At 43.3% G+C, this 24012-nt stretch overlaps 1 protein-coding gene across 1 annotated transcript in view; it reads right to left on the bottom strand.

The window, feature by feature from the left end:
- The window catches only part of EXOC2 (exocyst complex component 2), a gene marked incomplete at its 3' end in the record, with an annotated part of 147817 nt that overhangs the window by 118500 nt on the left and 5305 nt on the right, over positions 1–24012 (bottom strand). The window contains exons 2-4 of the mRNA XM_015425843.1: positions 6994–7073; positions 5596–5760; positions 1849–2025 (exon numbers count right to left, since the gene is read on the bottom strand). Of these exons, the coding sequence (XP_015281329.1) occupies positions 1849–2025; positions 5596–5713 (295 nt within the window). The remainder of the gene's footprint in view (positions 1–1848; positions 2026–5595; positions 5761–6993; positions 7074–24012) is intronic.

Raw genomic sequence — 24012 nt, 5'->3', positions numbered from 1 at the left:
ATATGCCTAGACAATAGTTTGGAAGCAGCAGGACAAAACTAACTATGAAAAAAGACCCCTGCATTGCTTCCATTGTTGTCTACTAATGTTACTATGGCTATCAAAGCATTTTATCTGGGCTGAAGCACACAGCCCTTAAATCTCTTTCCTGGACCTGTGGCACAACTATAAAAACCTTCACTGGTGAAACGGTACAATCAGTCCTCCGTGTTCTATCGTGTATTTAAAGGTAAAGGTTCCTTTGCTTGAAAGCCAGTCGAGTCCGACTCTAGGGTTGCGGTGCTCACCTCAGTTTCCAAGCCGAAGAGCCAGCGCTGTCCGAAGACGTTTTCTGTGGTCATGTGGCCGGCATGACTAAACACCAAGGCACACGGAACGCTGTTACCTTCCCACCAAAGTGGTACCTATTTATCTACTTGCAATTTCTTGCTTTCGAACTGCTAGGTTGGAAGGAGCTGGAACTAGAGACGGGAGCTCACGCCGTCATGCAGCACACTCGGGTCTCGAACTGCTGACCCTTCCACAGCCTGCAGTTCAGTGTCTTAACTACTTGAGCCATCGCAGCTCAAAAGTGGAGTAAGAAGAACAAGAGTAGGACTTTATAACCTGCTTTTCTCCACCTCAAGGAGTCTCTTTTTAAAAAATAATAATTTTTATTTTGAACTTTATGAGGGAATACAGAACTAAAAAAGGGTGTAAGTGGAAAGAATAAAACGTAAAATTACCGAAACATAGTATAAAGGGTGTTTTTTGCAAATATAAAGTACAATTCTTGAGTCAAATTCCTGAATTTTTAGGAAAATTATATAATATTATGAATTTTTAGGAAAATTATATAACATTATAACTTTAAAAACCACTAGAACAACCTACTCGACATTCTAGCATTTCCTCGTAATATATTAACATTTTTAACCTATCTTATTGATCTCATCAGTTATATGATAAACCATGAATAACCTCATAAAAATGTATGTATAATCTACCTCAAGGAGTCTCAAAGTAGCTTACAATCACATTCCCTTCCTCTCCCTGCAACGGGCACCTTGTGAAGTAGGTGGGACTGAAAGAGTTCTGAGAGAACTGTGACTGGCCCTAGGTCACCCAGCAGGCTTTATGTGGAGGAGGAGTGGGGAATCAAACCTGGTTCTCCCAGAGTAGAGTCCACCTCTCTTAACCGCCACAACACATTTTACAAAGGTGCTTTATAATCTGCCGTGTGAACATGAACATTAAATGATTATTTGGGCCTCAAATGGGGCTCACTTCTAAATATCAGCCAGCAGGATTCATGTTAGTATGAGAGCAGGTTAATTTAAAACATAGATCTACAGCCTAGCAGAACTGAAACATCTCAATTTAAGAAGATTCTTAGACAAGGAACCAACAGTGGAACACGTGCTTTGCGTGTAGATGATCCGCACGGGACCAACTGTGGAAAGGCCTCTTGACTGAAGCAGTCTCTGGAGGACAAAGTATAGAAATGAAAGGACAGCTTCTTACATAAGAGGTAAAAGGTAAAGGTTTCCCTTGCTCCGACTCTAGGGGGCGGTGCTCATCTCTGTTTCCAAGCTGAAGAGCCAGCGCTGCCTGAAGACTTCTCCGTGGTCATGTGGCCGGCATGACTAAATGCCAAGGCGCACAGAACGTTGTTATCTTCTCACCAAAGCGATACCTATTTATCTACTTGCAATTTCTTGCTTTCGAACAGCTAGGTTGGCAGGAGCTGGGGCCCGAGACGGGAGCTCACTCCGTCACGTGGCACTAGAGTCTCGAACTGCCAAACTACAGACCTTCCAGTCTGTAGCTCAGCATCTTAACCTCTGAGCCACCATGAGAGGTACATACCAATTTTTTCTGGTTTCAGAAGTTTGAAGGAGACAGTCGAAGTCCCTCTGCCTCCAGACCTGGTTGTGACAATGATGTCTCCTTTCTCGTTTTTAGCTTGACCGACTCGACACACGATTTTGCTGGCGGACATCCATTCAGCAGTGAGAATACAACTATGACCGCAGATTGTCAAGCCTGGGTATTGAGAGAGTCAAACAAGACAGAAGTTAACAGGAATGCATGCACAGTGGTATTATCGCAAATACCTGAAACTTCCTTGGACCCTAAATATGGCCTGCTCCATTTATGGATTCAGACAAAAGACAATTTGCAGAGCCCTTCCCAGGTAATACTCCAAACAGACATTGGTATTCAGTACTGAAGGACTCAGCCTAAAAGGATCAGAGGACACCTGGATGGTCTACTCCAGTGGTGGCGAACCTATGGCACGGGTGCCAGAGGTGGCACTCAGAGCCCTCTCTGTGGGCACGCGTGCCATCGCCTCAGCCAGGCCCAGACCATCATTAAAGTGTTGAATTCTTTGCCAAATACTTTTAAGTAAATGAAAGCATTTGGGATTGCTTTCCTTACTTTGTTTGGATCATCTTAAGTTAATGTATGGGTTGTTTTTTTCTAAAGTAAAACCTCAGTATTCAGGTTAAACTGCCGTGTTGGCACTTTGCGATAAATAAGTGGGTTTTGGGCCGCAGTTTGGGCACTCGGTCTCTAAAAGGTTCGCCATCACTCCCCACCGGCCCAGTTCTGATTGAGTTGGATGCCACCATCAGGGCTGTCCCCGATACACACTGGAATGGTGACTGCGTCCCTACTGGGACAAGGAAACTATAGAGGAGAATTTTTGTGTGGTTTTAATGACATCTACCCTGAGTGTGGTTTTAAGAAGGTACAAGAGATGGTTCCGGCCCACTTCCAATAACTGCAACAGCTTATTGTTCAGACCCTTGCATGCGCTACTCGTCGCCCACTTAACTACAGACAAGTCTCTCCACACCCGCTGAGCAAGTTATTGGGTGCTGGAAGAACTAGAAGCCAGAAATCGAGAAGGGGGATCCAAATTCAAAACCTTAAGAAATACTGAGTGATTGGCAAAGTAAAGGAACTGAAAATCGTGACTCAGAACGAGCTATTCGTCACAAGCAACACTGAAAGAACCTTAGTTTTAGTAGTAGTAAAATTTATTGTGTAGCCAATGGCCACTACAATTTAAAATTTAAACAATATACAAATTAAGACAACGTACAGCACTGGAACTTGAATTAAATTTAAAATATAATAAGCTCTAAAATCTGCACATTCAGTATTTAAATGAATTAAAATCTTCAATATAGATACCCATCTCCAGAAACACATACACATTGCCGGTTTACATTGCCGATTTAAAGTTCAATTTCATTTCATTTTCCTATGTTCTAAAAACCTTAGTTACAGACCTGCACTTCCAGTATGCCATGTAACACAGAAGAAGGAGAAAAAGAAGAGATTAGATTTATACCCCGCCCTTCACTACCTGAAGGAGTCTCAGAGCGGCTTACAATCTCCTTTCTCTTCCCCTCCCCACAAAAGACACCCTGTGAGGTAGGTGGGGCTGAGAGAGCTCTGAGAGAAACTGCTCATGAGAGAGCAGCTCTGAAAGAACTTGCAACTGACCCAAGGTCACACCAGCAGCTGCATGTGGAGGAGTGAGGGAATCAAACCCAGCTCTCCCAGATTTAGAGTCCACACACCTAACCACCACACCAAACTGGCAACATTTCCTGGCAAAAGGAAGAAGCAATACAGCCCAGCCCACGTCACCATGTGATACCATACATAAGGCCATGATGGTCAAAGTTAATAGATCCCCCGCCAATCAGCCTCATCCTGAATAAGAAAGGAGGGTGCTGTGCGACCCTGAAAGGAAGGGCAGCAGCTGTGGCTTAACTTAAATATGGAGACTTGAGTGGAATAACTAGAACAGCCCCACACTTAACAGAGACAGAGTGGGTCTGGCATGTTTAAAGAACCTAACACAGAAATCCTTTAACCTTTACCCTCCCAGTAGCATCCAGGGGTTTAAACCACCCAGAAACAGTAGACGTTTCTGAACCTCCTGAACCTTATTTTGATTTTTGCATTTTACATCAGTACATCGACTTACATTTTATTCTTGTGAGTCTTATCTATTTACATTCTCCAGCCATATATAAAACATTTTCCATCTTTTCTCAAATGCTTCTTTACTTTTACCTTGTAACATTTATACTTAATCTATCCATTTCCGCTACTGATAATATTTTATCTGTTATCTCTTTTATTGAAGGTATATTCTCTTCTTCCCACCTTTTTGCTAATAGTATTCTCGCAGCCGTAAAGCAGTACACCATCACATATTTATCAGCATTACTAAATCCATCTGGAATCATATTTAGTAAAGCAATCTCTGTCTTAAATGGTATTTGTGTTCCTATAATCTCATTAACCATTCTATAAATTTTCTTCCAGTACCTTTGCACTTTATCACACCTCCACCACATATGCATATAAGTACCCACATTACTTTTACATTTCCAGCAGTTTATGTTGGCAGGGCAATCTAAACTTGTGCGCCCTGTTCCTAACAGATGCAGCACATGCTAGGACCTTTGCAGCCAAAATGCAAAATGAGAAGTCGCCCTTAGACACAGCTTTTTCAGCAACCCAGATTCTGTGGCAGGATTTGGTTCTATGGCGAGAGCTTCACGCTATGGAGACTTCGAGCTTCTTTTCACAGAGTTTGCTGACAAAAGTCCACACTCAGGGGACCTAACAAATCACATCCCAGGCTAAATTCAAAACCGGCACAGTACTCTCAGCTTTCCTAAATCTGGCCCCTTTCCTCACACTTTCTACAAGGCTGAATTTTCACTGTGCTACTTCAAGGTTGTAAGGCGGCGTTTTAACAGTTAATTTTATCTGTCATTGACATATGGTACTGGCCTTGGCAATTCGATGGTCATCTCTTCAGCCTCATGAGGAAAGAAAATCATCTTACATGCCCCCGGGGAATGCTGATTGCCGCTTTGGGGTCAGGAAGCAATTTTTCTCCAGGCCAGTTTGGCCAGGGATCCTGGAGGGTTTTTTTGTCATCTTCTGGGCGTGGAACAGTGGTCATTGCGGATGTGGAGGGGGAGGCATTTGTGTATTTCCTGCATTGTGCAGGGGGTTGGACTAGATGACCCTGGAGGTCCCTTCCAGCTCTATGATTCTACGATCTATTGTGTGTTTTCATTTTAGCACATAGTTACCAACAGGGCTTTCTTTGTAGAAAAAGCACAGCGGGAACTCATTAGCATAACAGGCCACACCCAACAGCAGAAATACATTAGCATATTAGGCCACACCCCTGACAGAGCAGTTCATTAGCATATTAGGCCACACCCCACATTACCAGAAGTGTGGTCATCCAGCCACACTCACCTTTTGCTTCTTATTCTGTTTACCTTGTTTGTTGTCAAAACCCAGGGCTTTTTTTTGTAGCAGGAGCTCCTTTGTATGTCAGGCCACACACCCCTAATGTAGCCAGTCCTAATGAGTTCCTGCTGTTGGGTGTGGCCTATTATGCTAATGAGTTCCTGCTGGGCGTGGCCAACTCGGGAGCCAGCCGGAACTCCGTTCCTGTGCGTTCCTGCCCAAAAATAGCCCTGGTTACCAAAACTGTCTAGCAACTTTCCCCCCCTCCTGACTGAGACTCTGAATACGCAAACTTAAACAGCATTCTTGACTTACCTATAAGATCTGCTGTGCCTGTTCCCAAATTCTCTCCGCGAATTGTGACCTTGGTCCATGCAATACCTTCATTGGGAGAAATACCCGTCACGAGGGGGGGCTTGCGTGTATGAGACATAATAGCTTTCTTCTTGCATTCGAGATCAGATCTTCTGTAACCCGAATCTGTAGAAAATGTAATACTTCAATTATTGACATAGCATCAACTATACTGAAAACACTCATTTGTAAACGTCAGCTTTTGAAAGGATGATTATTTAGCTAAATGTATTTAATTCTCAATCACTAAGATTTCTCAAGCAACACAAATGTGACGTTAATTTTTCCAAAAAATTAAGTTAAGACTAGATTAGAAGCACAGTGGCCCTAGTAGGACACTTTTGGAAACGTGAAATATACGCCATGTTTATCAAATTTAACCCTACTTTAAGAACATGCAACATACCATGAATAACAATACCATGTTTTCCAGTGTAAAAAGGTAAAGGTTCCCTTGCTCGAAAGCCAGTCGAATCCGACTCTAGGGTTGTGGTGCTCATCTCTGTTTCAAAGCCGAAGAGCCAGCGCTGTCCGAAGACATTTCCGTGGTCATGTGGCCGGCATGAGTAAGCACCAAGGTGCACGGAACGCTGTTACCTTCCCACCGAAGTGGTACCTATTTATCTACTTGCAATTTCTTGCTTTCGAACTGCTAGGTTGGCAGGAGCTGGAACTAGAGACAGGAGCTCACCCCGTCTTGCGGCACCTGGGTCTTGAACTGCTGAACTACCGACCTTCCACAGCCTGCAGTTCAGCATCTTAACCACTTGAGCCACCGCAGCTCCTTTTCCAGTGTAGTCTAGCGGTTAGAGTGTTGACTAGGATCTGGTTCAAATCCCCACTTTGTGCCATCGAAGCTTGCGGGGTGACTTTGGGCTGGTCACACAGGGCACTTTCACACACGCTAAATAATGCAGTTTCAGTCCACTTCGGCGACCGTTTGCAAGTTGATTTTTCCATTTCACACGTTAAAATCCCATCGCAAGGTGCACTGACGGTGGATTGAAAGTGCGTTATTTAGTGTGAGTGAAAGTGCCAACAATCTCAGCCTAACCTACCTGAGAGCATTTTTGTGGGGATAAAATGGATTAAACTGCTTCTCCAGAGACCTGCTCATATGTACCATGCTTTAAAATGAAGTTGACAGCCAACCTGAAAGGGGGGGGGGAGATAGATTCGATCAACATTTCACCTGCTGATCAATACATCTGTCATTTGAAACTGGGCTCTGCTTGCTGGGAAAAATGTTCATGCACACAGAGTAAAAATCCAATGCATCTTTTGCATAATGCATCTTCTTGTCATGGACAAGGACTATTTTACAAAGGAATGGCCCATTTACAGCAAAGCTAGTCTCACCTGCCACTCTAAGGAAGAAGGCAACCAGGCACGATATATTCACTCTGGAAGGTAGCCAGCCAATAAAGTCACCGATGAAGCTGCAAAAAAAAAAATGAATAAGGATTTTAAAACAAAATCTCAAAGCAGGGTGGATAAAAATAAATGATTTAAAAAATTTAAAAACCTATTTTTAAAAAATTTAAATTGCATTTTTTTAATTTAAATTGAATTTTTAATAAAATGCTTTTTGGGGGGGAAATCTATCTAAATTGGGTTTGGACAACAAACAAGGGAAACAGAATAACAAGCAAAAGGTGGGTGTGGCTGGATAACTACACTTCTGGTAATGTGGGGGTGCGGCCTAATGTGCTAATGAGCTGTGCTGGCAGGGGTATGGCCTAATATGCTAATGAGTTTCTGTTGTTGGGTGTGGCCTATTATGCTAATGAGTTCCTGCTGGACTTTTTCTACAAAAAAAGCCCTGGATGAATTCCATTAATTCATTCACAATGCCTTGCTCTTCTAGAGGTTTCTGCAAGATTATTGGGCAATTTTTCTGTCTAGATTGGCCTTGACCCCCTCCTCACTTGGAAGGACGAGCTTGGTACCTATAAGCAGGTGACACAAGCAACCTTCCCTCTCTTAGCATTCCACAGGGTCAATCATTCAAGACTCATCCCTGGTCTGCAAATAAGAGATCCACATTGATCCTCAGTCGCACGGCATGTGTGTCATCGAATATTGGCAGAGGCATGTCTGAAAAACTGATCCTAGAGGTGCAAAGGTCTGGTTTTTGGCAGTTCTGTTCCCTCTTTTAATCCATTAGTGTCAAAGTTTGATTTTCTCAGAAAAGGACACTAAATCTAACCGACTCCCTACCTTGCCTGACGTTCCCCTACCTGGCCATCCTAAGTAAAAATCTAGTAGAAACCATTTTAATCCCATAATCCTTTCTGTGATAGTTGCCTTGTCCAAGCCATTAGAGGTCACCAAACATTCATTCACAATGCCTTGCTCTTCTAGAGGTCACATGAATGTTACATTGCACTTGTAATTCCTGGGAACGTTATGAAGCTTCTTAGTTAAGACAACATTGTTTCATTCACACCATCACAGCATTGTTCTAGGAGCAATCACGTCATGCTCCAAGGGGTATAACCAGACCTACATTGTTCAGTAATGTGTGTATCTGGATGTCCACTAACCTACACCCCCACCGAAAAGGTTGGGCACCCTGCTAAGAGTGAGACGCTGGTTTGTTTCGCTTGTCTTCCTACTCGGATCTTTGTTCCTTGGATAAGTAAATATAGTCCTATAGAATAAGTTCCCTTCTTTGTCTCCGTAAACTACCACCTTTATTTTCTGAACTTGTATGCGTGTTCATATAGTGGGTTTTTTCCAATTAATACGTTTTGATTTTATTCATTTTAGTTCATTTTGCGAGTCCTACTGAGGGAAAAATCCCCGTAAATATAGGTGGAGATCCTGCTTGATTACCTCCTCTTGCATTGCTTGGGTTTCCTAGCTAATTCCCCAACAAACTCAAGAAACCCTCATAACCACTTTGGGTAACAAGTGAGTCAATCCACCTCATGTTGGGTCTTCCTCTTTTCCTGCTGGCTTCAACTTTTCCTAGCTTTTTTGCCTTTCCCAGGGACTTTTGTCTTCTCTAAGGTGCTACTGTACACAAATCTGTTCTACTGCAAACAACTAACTACCCTCTGAAATGACAAAAAAGTATCTGCACGCGAAAGCTTATACTGTGAATAAAACTTTGTTGGTCTTAAAGCTGCCACTGGACGCCAACTTTGTTCGACAAAAATCAGGTTATTTGTTAGGAAACAAACTCTGGAACCTGACGGAACCATAGCTCAAACAAACAGCATACTGGCACACCAGTACCCAGGAACAAAAATCCATCAAGCAAATGAAAACGTATTTATATCCAGCACCGTCCCAGAAATTGCACAAGAAGTGACCTAGGCCCTATTCCAAGCTTGTTTACAATGAGCTGAAATTGAACTGAAGCTGGATGGATGCAGAAATCGGATGCCTAACTAATATTACCAATGACAAATCTTAGGTACAACAGTCGGCTGGAAGAATGCACCCGACTAACCAATTTTACTTGGCTTCAGGGATTGAATAAGAATAGGCACACAAATTTATTCAGTAACACTAGACATCCTAAAGCACCAGGGAATGTAAAATAATCCCAAGATCAAAATAAAAGACCTAAAGTAGGAAAATTTTAAGAAAACCAATATTAATGCGAAGAGAAAATAAAGCAGTAAATTTTCCAGTGATTTATTTTTCTCTCGCATTTCCCCCCAAGTTTCACTTTATTTGATAATACCAAGGCATTCCGGTGATGCAACGGAATTAAGACTGTACGAGACAGTAATATTATAAAATATTGGAGCACGCTTTATTGGATTTCAGAAACTGGAATGCGGTACCTCTTTGTATTACGGAATGAATACATGTAATAAAAACGTTGAGCCTCCCAAAATCTAATATTTCTACTGAAGTATCTCTTTGCTTATTGCAGAACACTTAAAAATCCTCGCTGGAATGGTGAGTATGAAGCAAAGACCCAAAGCGTTAGACATCTTGATTTGGACTGGTGCCCATTATCTGAGAACTAGATGGGCACTTTGCAAAGACAGAAAGCTGGGGCAACAAATGCTTGTGTAACTTTTGCTGGGAATGCTGCTTTCATGTACTTAGATATTGATATTACTATTATTATTATTTTGATTTATGAATCACCCAACCATGCAAGCGGACCCTGGGAGATTCACAGCCTTAAAGCAGATAAAATACAATCAACATAATGCAATTATCACCATACACTAATAAAATGACCAGTTCAGACGGCGATCAACCCCTTTTTTTGCCGGTTGCAGTGCTCTCCATGCTGCATGGCACAGAAGGGGACAGGGGAACCATAGGAAGAAAAAGGAGGATGCCAGTCTTCACTGTCGCTGCCCTCAACTAAAAGACTGCTAGAGCTGAAATAAGAAGCAAAACTTGTTTTGATCATAATAACTGTTATAGGCTTGCCAAGTCCCCCCGGGGAGCCGGGAAACCCCCGCCCCAGAGGCCCGTTCCCTGCCGCCGCCGGATCGGGCCCCGGGGGGAACTCCACCCCGACGTGCACATCACCAGGAAGTGACGCGACCACGCCGGGCACGCTGGGGGCGGGGCCACGGTCATCCGAGGGAAAACTCCAGGATCGACTCGGGAGTCCCCCGCTTCAGGACGAGTTACGACTTGGCAACCCTATAATAACGGAAGAATTTAGTTTACTGTTAGTGTCACTTTTAGGCATGATCACGCCATGCCCTCTACTGTTATAAACCTCTGTGCCCCCGTTGACCTACTTAGTGTTTTCTGCTAACTTCCTCATTCTGCCCATCTGGCCTCAACCAGACACTGGACCTTTTCTTGTTGGCACCATCCATCTGGAACAGCCAGCTGGAAGCTGTAAAGCCAGCTTCAGCTTGGTTGCATTGCGGGGGGGGGGGATGTGAGTATTCTGTTAATACTGAAGGCAAGTCATTTTCATGTGCTGTTTGGCAATAATTTTGAATGTGAAAATCCTGTTTTTGCCAGCGGAGGGTAGGGATTTTGCTTTGTGGACTGGTTAGGTCGCCAACCTGACCAAGATCAGTTCCCCCAGGGAAAATGGCTGCTTTGCAGGGTGGACTCTATGCCATTAAATCCTGCCCAGGCCCCTCCCCTCCCCAAACCCCGCGCTCCCTAGGCTCCAACCCCCAAAATCTCCAGGCATTTCCCAGCCCAGAGCTGGAAACCCGATGGATTGGACTTACTGCATTTCCATAACTTGGATTCATTTGCTCTGATTTCCCAATACATCATTTGCCCCACTAGCCCACCACAGCACCTCTGTTCCTGCTCCCATACAGCTGAGCACCTTTAAAGTAAAGGTAAAACAAGGTTCCCTTGCTCGAAAGCCAGTCGAATCCGACACTAGGGTTGCGGTGCTCATCTCCGTTTCAAAGCCGAAGAGCCAGCGCTGTCCAAAGACGTTTCCGTGGTCATGTGGCCGGCATGACTAAACACCAAGGTGCACTGAATGCTGTTACCTTCCCACCAAAGTGGTACCTATTTATCTACTTGCAATTTCTTGCTTTCGAACTGCTAGGTTGGCAGGAGCTGGAACTAGAGATGGGAGCTCATTCCATCATGCGGTACCTGGGTCTCGAACTGCTGAACTACTGACCTTCCACAGCCTGCAGTTCAGCGTCTTAACCACTTGAGCCACTGCAGCACCTTTAGAGGAGAACAAAAGGCATGGCCAATTTCGTCGATTATGAATTCATCCTTTCCTTGACTGCGGTCTACCGAAGAAGAGGGAGTTTTCTGAGGGGGCCAGGGGGCCTCACGTGATCCTGAGGACAGGTCATCAGCCATGAAGGGCAAGGGTCAAACTTCAGTGTGGTGGACGGCACATTTTTGAAGCAGCTGGTCACCCACTGAAAGTCTCCTCCATACCATTTACCTCCTTCTACTCACTTCAATGGACTAGGTCAACTCCGTAAAAGGGGTGATTTGGCCACAGTGATCTGTGATTTGATTGCAGCAGGTGCAAGGAGTTTTACACAGGGCTATCTTTGAAAACTGTCCATAATATGTTCAAAGCATAAGCCAATGGCCCATCCAGTCCAACACTCTGTCACAGAGTGGCCAAAAATACCAGATGCCATCAGGAGGTCCACCAGTGGGGCCAGGACATTAGAAGCCCTCCCAGTGTTGCCCCCCCCCCCAAGCACCAAGAATGCAGAGCATCACTTGCCCCAGACTGAGAGTTCCTATCTATACCTTGTGGCTAATAGCCACTGATGGACCTCTGCTCCATATATTTATCCAATTCCCTCTTGAAGCTGTCCATGCTTGTAGCCGCCACCACCTCCTGTGGCAGTGAATCCCATGTGTTAATCACTCTTTGGATGAAGAAGTACTTCCTTTTATCTGTTCTAACCCAACTGCTCAGCAATTTCATTGAGTGCCCACGAGTTCTTGTACTGTAAGAAAGGGAGAAAAGTACTTCTTTCTCTATCTGCTCTATCCCACGCATAATCTTATGAACCTCGATCATGTCACCCCCCTCAGCCAACGTTTCTCCAAGCTAAAGAGCCCCAAGTGCTTTAACCTTTCTTCATAGGGAAAGTGTTCCAACCCTTGTATCATTCTAATTGCCCTTTTCTGCACTTTTCCCAATGCTATAATATCTTTTTTGAAGTGTGGTGGCCAGAACTGCACACAGTATTCCAAATGAGGTTGCACCATCAATTTATACAGGGGCATTATGATACTGGCGGATTTGTTTTCAATTCCCTTCCTAATAATCCCCAGCATAGCATTGGCCTTTTTTATTGCAGTCGCACACGGTCTCAGCATTTTCAGTGAGTTATCTACTATGACTCCAAGATCTCTCTCTTGGTCAGTCTCTGCCAGTTCGGATCCTGACTACTTTTCTGGGCTGGATATAAGGAACATATCACTCAAGTGCTGAAAGATGCGTACTGGGTACCTGTCTGCACAAAATTCAAAGTGCCAGTTCTTATATTTTAGGACCAGGATACCTGAAGTGTTGTAAAATAATCAAACGTGTTTAATACTCAGACTATCAATGGATCTTGCTCTATTGGAAAGAAGAGATTTCTTTGCTTTTAAAAACCTTTATTTTTAAGGGTAAAAGTTACACGGGATTGCTACAAATAAACATAACACTAACAGCTACATTTTCTAAGCTTTCTATAGTCAACACTAGCACACAGATAATGGAGAATCTCTCCTTCTTCTTGACCCCTAGAAAGGAAGTCACCTGAAACAAACGACCAATCTGTATCACAGTAGAAAGCTACTTTTCCCGGGCTAATTCCCCATTGGCTCAGCGCCAGGTATCCCTTCCAGGTCGGTCTAAACAATAGCAATACTAGGCAAACAAGTTAACCCTATAATGACTGAATTGTCAGACCTTGTAAACACACTCATTTCCAACATGAAGAACCTCCTCCTCTGGTACAGGCAAGCTCACCAGTTCAAATCTTACTCCTGCTCTGTGCCTCCCCTTACACAGATGAGATACCAATGACTAACGAGAGGGTGGCATCTCCCCTTTAGAATGTCCTCTTCTATGAAGGTCACCTGACACAACCTTTCTTCTTCTTCTCCTCCTCCTCCTCATTATTATTATATTGCCCTATCCCAGCTTACGCTGGGCTCTGGGTGATGTACAAGGCATGATGCCATAAAATATACAGAAACATTAACATTCAATATATACAAAAATACCATTAAAGTTTTTTTTTTTAATTACCAAGCCATTTCTGGGGCTTGTGACTGACACTTCATCCCATCATTCAGCTGTCTTTTTTCTATAATTAAATAAAAATCTAAATAATAAAAAAATCAGCTGTCTTTTAAAAACACTGGCCTGCATTTTGCATCCCTTGATGCTTTGTGGCTTGGTTTGATGGTCCTACGATTGTTTCATGCTCTTGGTTTTATCAGCTTCTGGTTTGTTTGTTTTTTACATGTAGTAGTTTTACAGATGTGGGCTTGGTTTTACTGAACGTTTTACTGTTCTAATATGTATGTACTGTTTATTCTTGATAGCTCCCTCAATCAGGCACATTAAGAGGCTTCACACGAGTGTTCTAAATGCCTCCCCACCCATCTCGTCTTCCTCACTTTCTGCTCAAGACTAGATCTCCTTGGAAACCATCATTCTCCTTTACCACATTCTTCTACTTCCTACGTCTCTTTCGACCGTTTCTTCATTCCTACCTTCATCTCACCTGATGTGCTTCCAGACTGGGCATTAACTACTCATCCTTATCCTCAACGACCTCTGCAGCCTTCCCCTGCAACCCAACTCTTTGCTGCCATATTCCAGGACAGGCCTTCCTATGACCTTTACCCTCCAGCTCCACAACCATTGGCCATTTAAATGGCCAACCACTCCAGGCAGGCTCCTGCCATCTTGTATCTTCACAATGATGGCGTCATAAAAATATTACAGGTAAAGGTTCCCCTTGCTCGAAAGCCAATCGAATCCGACTCTAGGGATGCGGTGCTCATCTCCGTTTCCAAGCTGAAGAGCCAGCGCTGTCCAGAGACGTTTCTGTGGTCATGTGGCCGGCAAGACTAGACGCCGAGGTGCACAGAACGCTGTTGCCTTCCCATCGAAGCAGTACCTATTTATCTACTTGCAATTTCTTGCTTTCAAACGGCTAGGTTGGCAGGAGCTGGGGCCAGAGACGGGAGCTCACTCTGTCATGCGGCACGCAGGTCTTGAACTGCCGAACTACAGACCGTCCGGCCTGCAGTTCAGCGTCTTAACCGCTTGAGCCACCGCAGCCACCATTGTACAAATATGGTAAAGAGCAAAATCAACCCTTTTAAAGGTTTTTGTTTTTTAAATCACAGCAACTGGTTTTTGTTAAGCTCTCTTTCAATACGTATCGAGAGTGGTGCCCCGGAGCAACACATTATCTATATTTTATTTATTTCCTTCACTTACTCCTTGCCTTTCTCCCCACTGGGGACCCAAAGAGGATACTGACACGTGTGTACCCCCAGCTACATTCAGTGAGGGGTGTGTAGATCCGGAGCAGGCTACTGAAGGTTTGGGGTCTACATTTGGCCTCAAAAGGATATTTCTCACAATCAAGTTTACCCAGGCAGAGAAACTAGCAAAACACTGTTAACTTCTGACTGCTGCTCTCTACCCCGTCCACAGGATGACTTCCCATTAAGTCCAAGAAGGAGGGAGCCCAGCTAGCAACTGGCCTATCAGTTCTGTTTTCTTCTTTTTCGGTAAAATGGCTGGACAAGTTTTTTTTAAAAAAATATGTTAAGATAAAATAGCAATATTGCGCTTTGACCTGGCAACTTAGATCTTGCAAAGCTTATTTTAATTGTAAATCGCCTGGAACGGGATCATGTTGGCTTTGATCTAACAAAGTCTGTTCTTGAACAGCTTACCTTAGTCACCAATGGAAGTGTTTGGAAACTTTAACCAAAAACAAAACAAAACCCAGTGAAAGATTCCAGGGCAAAGTCAAGATTGTGAGATCACATTTCAAGGAGGGAAGGAGGCCAGCCTGCCAAGTAAGTGCCCAGTTCAAGTGGAAGAGTGGGCTGCTCTAGAAACATTTACCCAGCTTGACAAAGCAGAAACTCCAGGTGAAGTTCAGTGATCTGCATGTTACATAGCTCTATGGTACGGAAAGGTCTGGTGAGCATCTTATGAGGACAAACTCCCACGTATCAATTTTAATGCTCAGAGGATCTGGACTGATCAAAACCCAAGAACCCAAAACATTTAAAAGACCTCAGTTTAGGGCATGCAAGCTAATCAATAACATTTTATACAACTTCACAAGCATTCAAAAATTTAGAAGGAGGCAGAGCTGAAAAGGTGAAGACAAACCAGTCAAAATTCCTGCCTCAATGAATTCATAAAGAACCCAGTGACCTCCAGTGTTCCCTCTAAGCTGAGTTAGTGTGAGCTAGCTCACAGTTTTTTAGCCTCCCGCTCACAGATTTTTGTCTTAGCTCAGGAAGGAAGGCTCCAGAGCAAACTAATTTATGCAGCAGCCAAATCACTCGCTCACAACTTTAATGCCAGTTGCTCACAAAGTGGAATTTTTGCTCACAAGACTCCACAGCTTAGAGGGAACATTGGTGACCTCACAGGTAGCCACATATATCCTCCTATTTCAGTTTCCTCTTTTTCAAGAATTGCTGAGATTTTACAACCAACATTTTCAAGAGAACTTCCCAGACAAAACTACTAGAGAGCTTCCTTCTGAATGGAGAGATGGGTGTGTTCCTGCTCAGGAGAAGGGTGTGTTCGATTCAGAAGGAAGCTCCCTAGTAGTTTTGTCTGGGAAGTTCTGTAGAAAATATTGGGGGAGTGATTCATAAGCCTCTTCTGATTTGTATGAAAGAGTGTTAATACATTATTAAAAATATCAATGGTATTGTTTTTATCAGTTGTAAAATCACAGCGATTCTTGAAAAAGACCTAGGTCTCAGTTCAGTCCAAGAGGATGCATTGTCTTGATCTTCATTATCAGTTTCAATTCAGCAGTCTTTCTTTCTAACTTCCCTTTAAAATTCCTTTGTAAGAAAACTGCTACTCCAAGGTCAGCAACTAAATGTCCTGGAAAGTTAAAATGTTCCCCCACTGTTTTTTGAATGCTGTTGTTTCTAATAGCAGCAGAAAGTATAAGAGTCCAGTAGCACCTTAAAGACTAATAAAATTTATGGTATCTCATGAGTCACTGCTCACTTCTTTAGACTTATTTCCATTTATTCTTTGCATCCTCCTGGACTGAGGTCTCCTGGACCAAACTGAGATCTAAGTTTTTTTGTCATTACCAATGCTGATATCTCCACACCTACTACCCCTCTGCATGTTACACCTGCTATTGTCATTCGGCATCTGAAATCATCTTTATAAAGTTTATATCTCTGGTACCTTGTGTTACATTTTCTGGCACTCGTCGCCAGGGTTCCCTCTAAGCTGAGTGAGTGTGAGCTAGCTCACAGTTTTTTACCCTCCAGCTCACACGTTTTTGTCTTAGCACAGGAAGGATGGCGCCAAAGTGAACTAATTTATGCAGTAGCCAAATCGCTCGCTCACAATTTTAATGCCAGCAGCTCACAAAGTAGAATTTTGGCTCAAGAGTCTCCTCAGCTTAGAGGGAGTATTGCTCATTGCTCATAGACTGACAAAGTGACATTTATGTCAAATCCAGCCCTCATCTCTCCTGCCTCTCTGGAGATCTACAGAACTATACATTTGCTACAACCTTCAACACTGCTAGGAATATTACAGCCTTCATAGCTGCATCAATAACACAAAGTTCATTCCTGCAAGCTTGCCAGAAAAAGACTAGGAATGAATAAGCTAAACAATGCAGGAATTCCAAGTCATATTAAGAGTATATGCTTGTTTATTTAAATAATGAAAGGCGACTTGTCATTTTAAACAAAAACTGGTCATGAATGTTGTATTTGGTTCTTTTAAAAATCCCCAAACAACTCTAAGCTACTTACAATGAAAAGTTAAGTAGGGAAGAGGTATTTTTTTTACTGCAGACCAGGAATAACTAAAAGTAATTTTTGTCTTGTCCAGCATTTCATGTCCAACTATTAATCATGTTAATCCTCACAACCATTTTTCTTTTTTTCCCTATTCCTACAGTATTAAAAAAATATATATGCTGCAATAATAAAATCAAAACAAAATGTTGTAACTTTATTCCAAAATCAGTTTGGCGGTGAGGTGAAAAACCCGAATTACCGAAAAAAGCCCCCCCAGTACTAAATTCGGGCGAGATTAGACTATTCAAAATTACACATCACAGCCTCCTCTCCATGATGTTACCCAAACCTTTGACTGCCCTAAAAGCAATGACCTAAAACCCCACAGATCTCTTAAAACGTGTAATATAGCAGGCTTTGCGATTCCTGTACTTCTATATTTTGTCAATATCTTAAACTCCTTTTAAAATGCCACGAAAAGCACATCTTCCAGGCTTTCTCTCTCCCTCTCTCTCTCTCTTGACATAGTAAAACCAAAATAATCACAGCACTCAGCAGTGCCATTAACATTTCTGAGTCACAGGGGGATTAGCCGGCTGGACTTGAAGCAGATGCTGTAAAAGCCCTCGGTAGAGGAGTTCAGCGCATATTTCAGACTGCGAGGCAGCTGTGAGGGATTGCTGCCACTAACTGTGTGGAATCAAGCTCAGGAGAAACTCCCGGGCACAGTTCCGGCATCCGAAATAAATTAAAGTAAACAGTGTTGCTCTCTCTCTCTCATCCACCCTGTTAGCAGCCTCTCGGCCAAGCCGGAGACCACACAGCCAGACCACACAGCACCAGCTGAACTCTCTCGCACGCAACATCCAGGGGCTGTCAGTCAGCTGAGGGACTGGGACAGACAGGGGTGGGAAAAGTGTGTGTGTATTTAAGAAAGCGGCTTGTCGCCGCCTCCTCCTTTCTATCCTTACAGCTGGTGGGAGTGCTGTGTGGTTTCGAGAGGGGAGGGAACCGGGGAATCCTGAGCTTTGGAGAACACAGACCAGCAGGCCTAGCCTTGGGTTGGAAAGGCTGTGCCCCTCCTGCACGAGAGTAGGGAAGGATGCAGAGCAAACGCTTCCTCTTCGTGTCCCTCCATCCAAGAGTGAGAGAATTACAGTGCACTCCTGCGTGGAGTCACTCCAGTCTAAGCCTACCAATTTCAACTGGCTTCGACTGCAGTGACTTCGCAGAGGACTCCGCTGTCGATCCATTACAACGAGTACGGGTAAACATCACTTCAGATTTTACAAAAAAGAAATCAGTCATTAGGTGGAGCTAACCTACTGCAGCAGTCAAGAGACTAAGCGGGCAAGCCCCTACTTGGCTTCAGGCAAGTAACTGTCTCTCGGCCTCAGCCCAGCATGGAGAGAATCAGGGCTTTTTTTGTAGAAAAAGCCCAGCAGGAACTCATTAGCATAATAGGCCACACCGAACAGCAGAAAATGCATTAGCATATTAGGCCACACCTCTGACAGCACAACTCATTGGCATATTAGGCCACACCCCCATGTTACCAGAAGTGTGGTCATCCAGCCACATCCACCTTTTGCTTCTTATTTTGTTTACCTTGTTTGTTGTCAAAACCCAGGGCCTTTTTTTGTAGCATGAACTTCTTTGCATGTTAGGCCACACACCCCTAATGTAGCCAATCCTAATGAGATTCTGCTGTTTGGTGTGGCCTATTATGCTAATGAGTTCCTCTTGGGCGTGGCCAACTCAGGAGCCGGCCGGAACTCCGTCCCTGTGCGTTCCTGCCCAAAAATAGCCCTGGAGAGAATACTGACCTGCTTTACAAGATTTAGTCAAGATTAGCCAAATAGTCTCTGTAAAGTGCTTTGAACATTCTAAACCAGGGCTCCCCAACGCAGTGCCCACTGACACCTTTCCAGATGCCCATCAAGTGTTTTTAGAAAGTGGGTGGGGCTTTTGCCCAGCAAGGCTTCTCATTGGCCACTGGAGTTTTGATTGGCGGGCAGATTCTTTAAAAAAAATGTTGTTTTGGTAGCTGTTGCCACCACAGCACAAGGATCTTCACCGTGTGACTGAAGGCAACCTGTGGCGGCCAGTTTGTGGCTGGCTCTGCCCCCTGCAGCTGGCCACGATTTTGTGGCTGGCTCCACCTCCTGCGGCTGGCCGTTATTTTGTGGCCGTGCCCACCAGACTGTGCCAGAGTTCCAAAGGTCCCTGCAGGCTCAGATAGGTTGGGGGGGGGCTGTTCTAAACCACCACATTAGCCTAATCTATTAACTACAGGCTCAGACCAGCGTCCCTGCCAGAGAAGATGACGGGAAGGACATGTCAAGCCAGGAAATTGAACAGAAACTGGGGGAAGAATATGAGTGCGTAACAGGACAGCCTGGAAGAAGAGAAGAGGCATGCCCCTTTTCAAGTCACACTAATGCAAGTATCCATTTTAGCTCTGGAGACACTAAATGTGTACACGAAAAAATAGCTTACTATATGGCATGAAAGGGAAGGTACCAATTGTGCCATTGTGCACACACATGTGAGAAAGGGTTCAGGGGCTTGCCATTAGCTAACAATCTGGATGTTGTGGTATGTGACAGATGCGTTTCTTGTAAATGACATCCTGTAACGCCCGGAGACGTGGAATTCATTTTCAGATAGCTCCTTTCTGTTTGCTTGTCCGTTTGTTAATATAGCTGAGTGCTCAAACAATACTGGAACTAATGGATGCTGTCACTTCAGTAATACGACCTTTTCAACTCTATCCTGTCAGTGGATATTCAGAAGCCCTACTGAATTCAACAGAATGTACTCAAAGACGCACATGCGTAAAAGCCTTACATAAGCGGTCAATTTTTATACAATTTTGTTCACAAGTCAATGTTTGCTTACCTGGAGTATTCTGAGAAAGGGGTAATGGGGTCATGAAAGCAAGTGATTGTTAAAACAATGTACCACTGTCTTGCTCCAAGCCTCCTATTTGTTTTTATTGCAATTAAAATTGGTTTCAGGTGCCCCTCTGCAAACCAACCCCTCCTATAACATATGAAAGATCACATTAAATGCAATGTTAAGGGAACATCCCAGTGAAAATATACACGACCTCTGGTGGAGCTTAACATGCAGGAATCGGATGGTCACAGATATGAACTGAAAACCAGGCTTACCAATCCATGGGAAAAAACACTAATTTCCAGGTAAGCCGTTTCTTAGAGGTTGGAAATGACAAGGGAGTTTTGAACAACAGAAACTCTAGTGGGCGGCTTTCCTTTGTAAAACATTTTGGCTAAACTTTCTGATAGCAAAATGGATAAACATCCAACATCGTGTCACATGTCCTCACTGGCTGCCCAGACTGCGGGCCAGACTAGGGTACTGCTGCCGTGTACTGAAGAGTTTTTCAAGAACAAGGTATGCTGAAAACCTAGGGTTTAAGCCAGAGGGGCTTTTTGAGCCTGCATGCACCTCTGGAATTCTGACACTGGGCAGGAGGCACAATCACAAAATGGGAAGAAGAAGAAGAAGAAGAAGAAGAAGAAGAAGAAGAAGAAGAAGAAGAAGAAGAAGAAGAAGAAGAAGAAGAAGAAGAAGAAGAAGAAAGGAGGAGGAAGAAGAGGAGGAGGAAGAAGAGGAGGAGGAAGAAGAGGAGGAGGAAGAAGAGGAGGAGGAAGAAGAGGAGGAGGAAGAAGAGGAGGAGGAAGAAGAGGAGGAGGAAGAAGAGGAGGAGGAAGAAGAGGAGGAGGAAGAAGAGGAGGAGGAGGAAGAAGAGATTGGATTTATATCCCACCCCTCACTACCCAAAGGAGTTTCAGAGCAGTTTACAATATCCTTTCCCTTCCCCTCCCCACAAGAGGCACCTGTGAGGTAGGTGGGGCTGAGAGAGCTCTTTCGAGGACTGCTCATGAGAGAACAGCTCTGAAAGAACTTGTGACTGACAAGGTCACACCAGCAGCTGCCTGTAAAGGAGTGGGGAATCAAACCCGGTTCTCCCAGGTTAGAGTCCACGCTCCGAACCACTACACCAAACTGGCTCAAGCAGAGCCACAAAATCCCCGGGAGTGAGGTCATGCATAACCCTTAACAATAACTCTTCAGCATTTCAGGGAGAAGCTCTGCTGAACAGGGGAGTTTTGAAAATGAAGACAATGTCTACAATATTTGCTAGCATACACACAATTTATCCTCAGTCATATCCTGAAGACCCTCATGCTGTGGTAGTAGCTGCGGCCAAAGCAACTTCTTAGAACATCTGCACAGCCAGATCGCCGAACCCCTGCTGGACAAGAACCCCAACTGGCCCTGCCCACTTTTTAAAAACACTTGACAAGTGCCAAGAAAAGTGACCAGGGGCACCATGGCGCCCACAGCAGTGTTCCCTCTAAGCTGAGTTAGTGTGAGCTAGCTCACCGTTTTCCAGCCTCCGGCTCACACATTTTTGTCTTAGCTCAGGAAGGAGGGCTCCAGAGCAGGCTAATGTATGCAGTAGCCAAATGGCTGGCTCACAGCTTTAATGCCAGCAGCTCACCAAGTAGAATTTTTGCTCACGGGACTCCATAGCTCAGAGGGAGCATTGGCCCACAGGCACCATATTGGGGAACCCTGGTTTAATAGCCCCCCCCCCCCAAGGCTACTCTGTTTACTTCTGGGATTTATCTAACCTATTCCATTTAGAAGAATGTCCACATTTTCTCATCTTATTAAAGAACATGACAGGAAGCCAAAGACAAAGTTATGATAATTTTGCCAACATAAAGCAAAACCAGCTCCCACATTGCTTCAATCCCCATGTAAATCACCGCAAAATGGTAGCACAAATGATCCCTCCGTTCTGTTCATTGTAACCTGCAGCCCCTTTTTCTCATCCAGGGCGGAGAAACGCAAAACTGGACACAACCAGTGTTTTCTCTAAAATGGGTTAGTGTGAGCTAGCTCACAGTTTTTTAGCCTCCAGCTCACACATTTTTGTTTTATCTCAGGAAGGATGGCTCCAGTGCAAACTAATTTATGCTGTAGCCACATTGCTTGCTCACAACTCTCATGCTGGGAGCTCACAAAGTAGAATTTTTTGCGCACAAGACTCCACAGCTTAGAGGGAGCACTGGACACAACGGAGCCAGGAATTTGCACCACCTTGGGTATATCTTTAATTTAGTTGTTTATAAACCATGCTCCTCAGAAACCCTGAGATTCACTGGAAGCATATCCAAGATCTCTCAATTTGAAGACCAGCAGACGAGCTTCCTTGATGAAAAGCTAGTTCACTGATATTGAGCTTCCACTGCAATGTATAGAAGAACACCAAATTTATTCTAGGGCACATTTTCCATTCATGTTGGCCTGGCCAGTGACCCCCATGAACCAAATATGCATCTTGTAGTACAAGACAAACTCTTGACAATATACAGGAGTTTCCCAGAAGAAAGTTGGGTCTTCCTTGGCAGACATGTGAATGTGAAAAGCATTCCCACATGGTGGAAAGTGTGTTTTTCCCCCTTATTCCCTAAAATGTTACATCTACTGAGGGCATTCTAACAAATGACTGTAGATCCACAAAAGGTGTGCGTACCAGGATTTATGTACTTTGGTACTAGAGACGTAAAATTTCCAGAAATTTTGTAACTCGGAAGAAACCCGTTTCCCCCCGTTTTTTCCAGAAAAAAATATAATTATTTTCGGAAAAATTGAAAAAAATGCTACGTTAGCATTTCTTTTGTCCTTTCTAGATTGAAAGTCATTCTGTTACTTTAGGAACATAAAATATGACTATGGACATTTTTACTTGGCATGAAATTATCACAACTAGCATATTAAAATATAGTGTATCCAAACAATTATTACAAACAGAATACCCACCCACATTCAAAAACAAAACTGAAACCTTTTTCTTTTCTTGTGACAACAGCACCTCCTAAAGGAAGAAATGCATCTTGTTCTTGCATTGGAGAGTTCAGTTTGTAACCTAGGACTTGCTTGTCTTCAGTACACAGAAATTAGATCAATCTGATACCATATATATATATTTTAGAAATGATTTGGAAAATATTTAAACTAGTCTTAAAATATTTTATTCATCATGTTAAAATAAAGCATTCCATAATCAATTTTTTTTCTTTTCTTTTTTCAATTTTTCCAATTTTTCGGAAAAAAAACAAAAAAGGCTTCAGAAAAAAATGGGGGGGGAAACTGGTTTTCCCCAAAATTTTCCCCGTTTTTTCCCGGGCCTTCACATCTCTATTTGGTACTACTTTTTGTTACACCCTCCCAAACACTCTCCTCCCCAATCTACAAATTAAAAGTTCCCTTTAACTTCAATCACTACCTTTAACTTTCATCTACATTAAGAGCTATTAAGTGAGAACAAGAAAGGAATTTAGAATTATATCCAAAGCGGCAATTATTAATTAATAGTAAATAAAGTGGTATTCAATACAAAAGTATAGCTGTTAACAATTCGAGGGCATGGTAAGGAGGTGGAAGGTGTGCTCCCCCCAAGACCTCTGGCAACAGGGAGGAGGGCTATGCCTTCCCGCTGAAGGGGTTTTCTCTTCAGCCCTTGGTATCAGAGGCAACCCCATCCAGCTTTCTCTTTAGGTATTGAAGAATATAGAATTATAGAGACTGAAGGTCAGAAGCTAGAAGGTACGGAAAGAAGCTAGAAGATCGAACGGGTAATAATTAATGAATAATCAAATGAAGATGTATTAAGGGACTTTGAGGGAGTTGTATGGTTGTTTTTATGCGGGTAGGTTATGGGAATAAGAAAAAATAATTTTCTGGTTATATAGATAGAATGTCACCACATTTTTTTTGTTTAAATTATGAAACAGAGCACGAATATATATTGTATGAAATAGTTCTACTAAAGATATACTCAATATATCTTAATAATAATAATAATAATAATAATAATAATAATAATAATAATAATAATAATAATAA

The sequence above is a fragment of the Gekko japonicus genome, unplaced genomic scaffold (genome assembly GCF_001447785.1).
Source record: "Gekko japonicus isolate JY-2015 unplaced genomic scaffold, Gekko_japonicus_V1.1 scaffold2301, whole genome shotgun sequence".
Taxonomy (NCBI): Eukaryota; Metazoa; Chordata; class Lepidosauria; order Squamata; family Gekkonidae; genus Gekko; species Gekko japonicus.
This window is presented reverse-complemented; position numbering and strand designations above follow the sequence as displayed.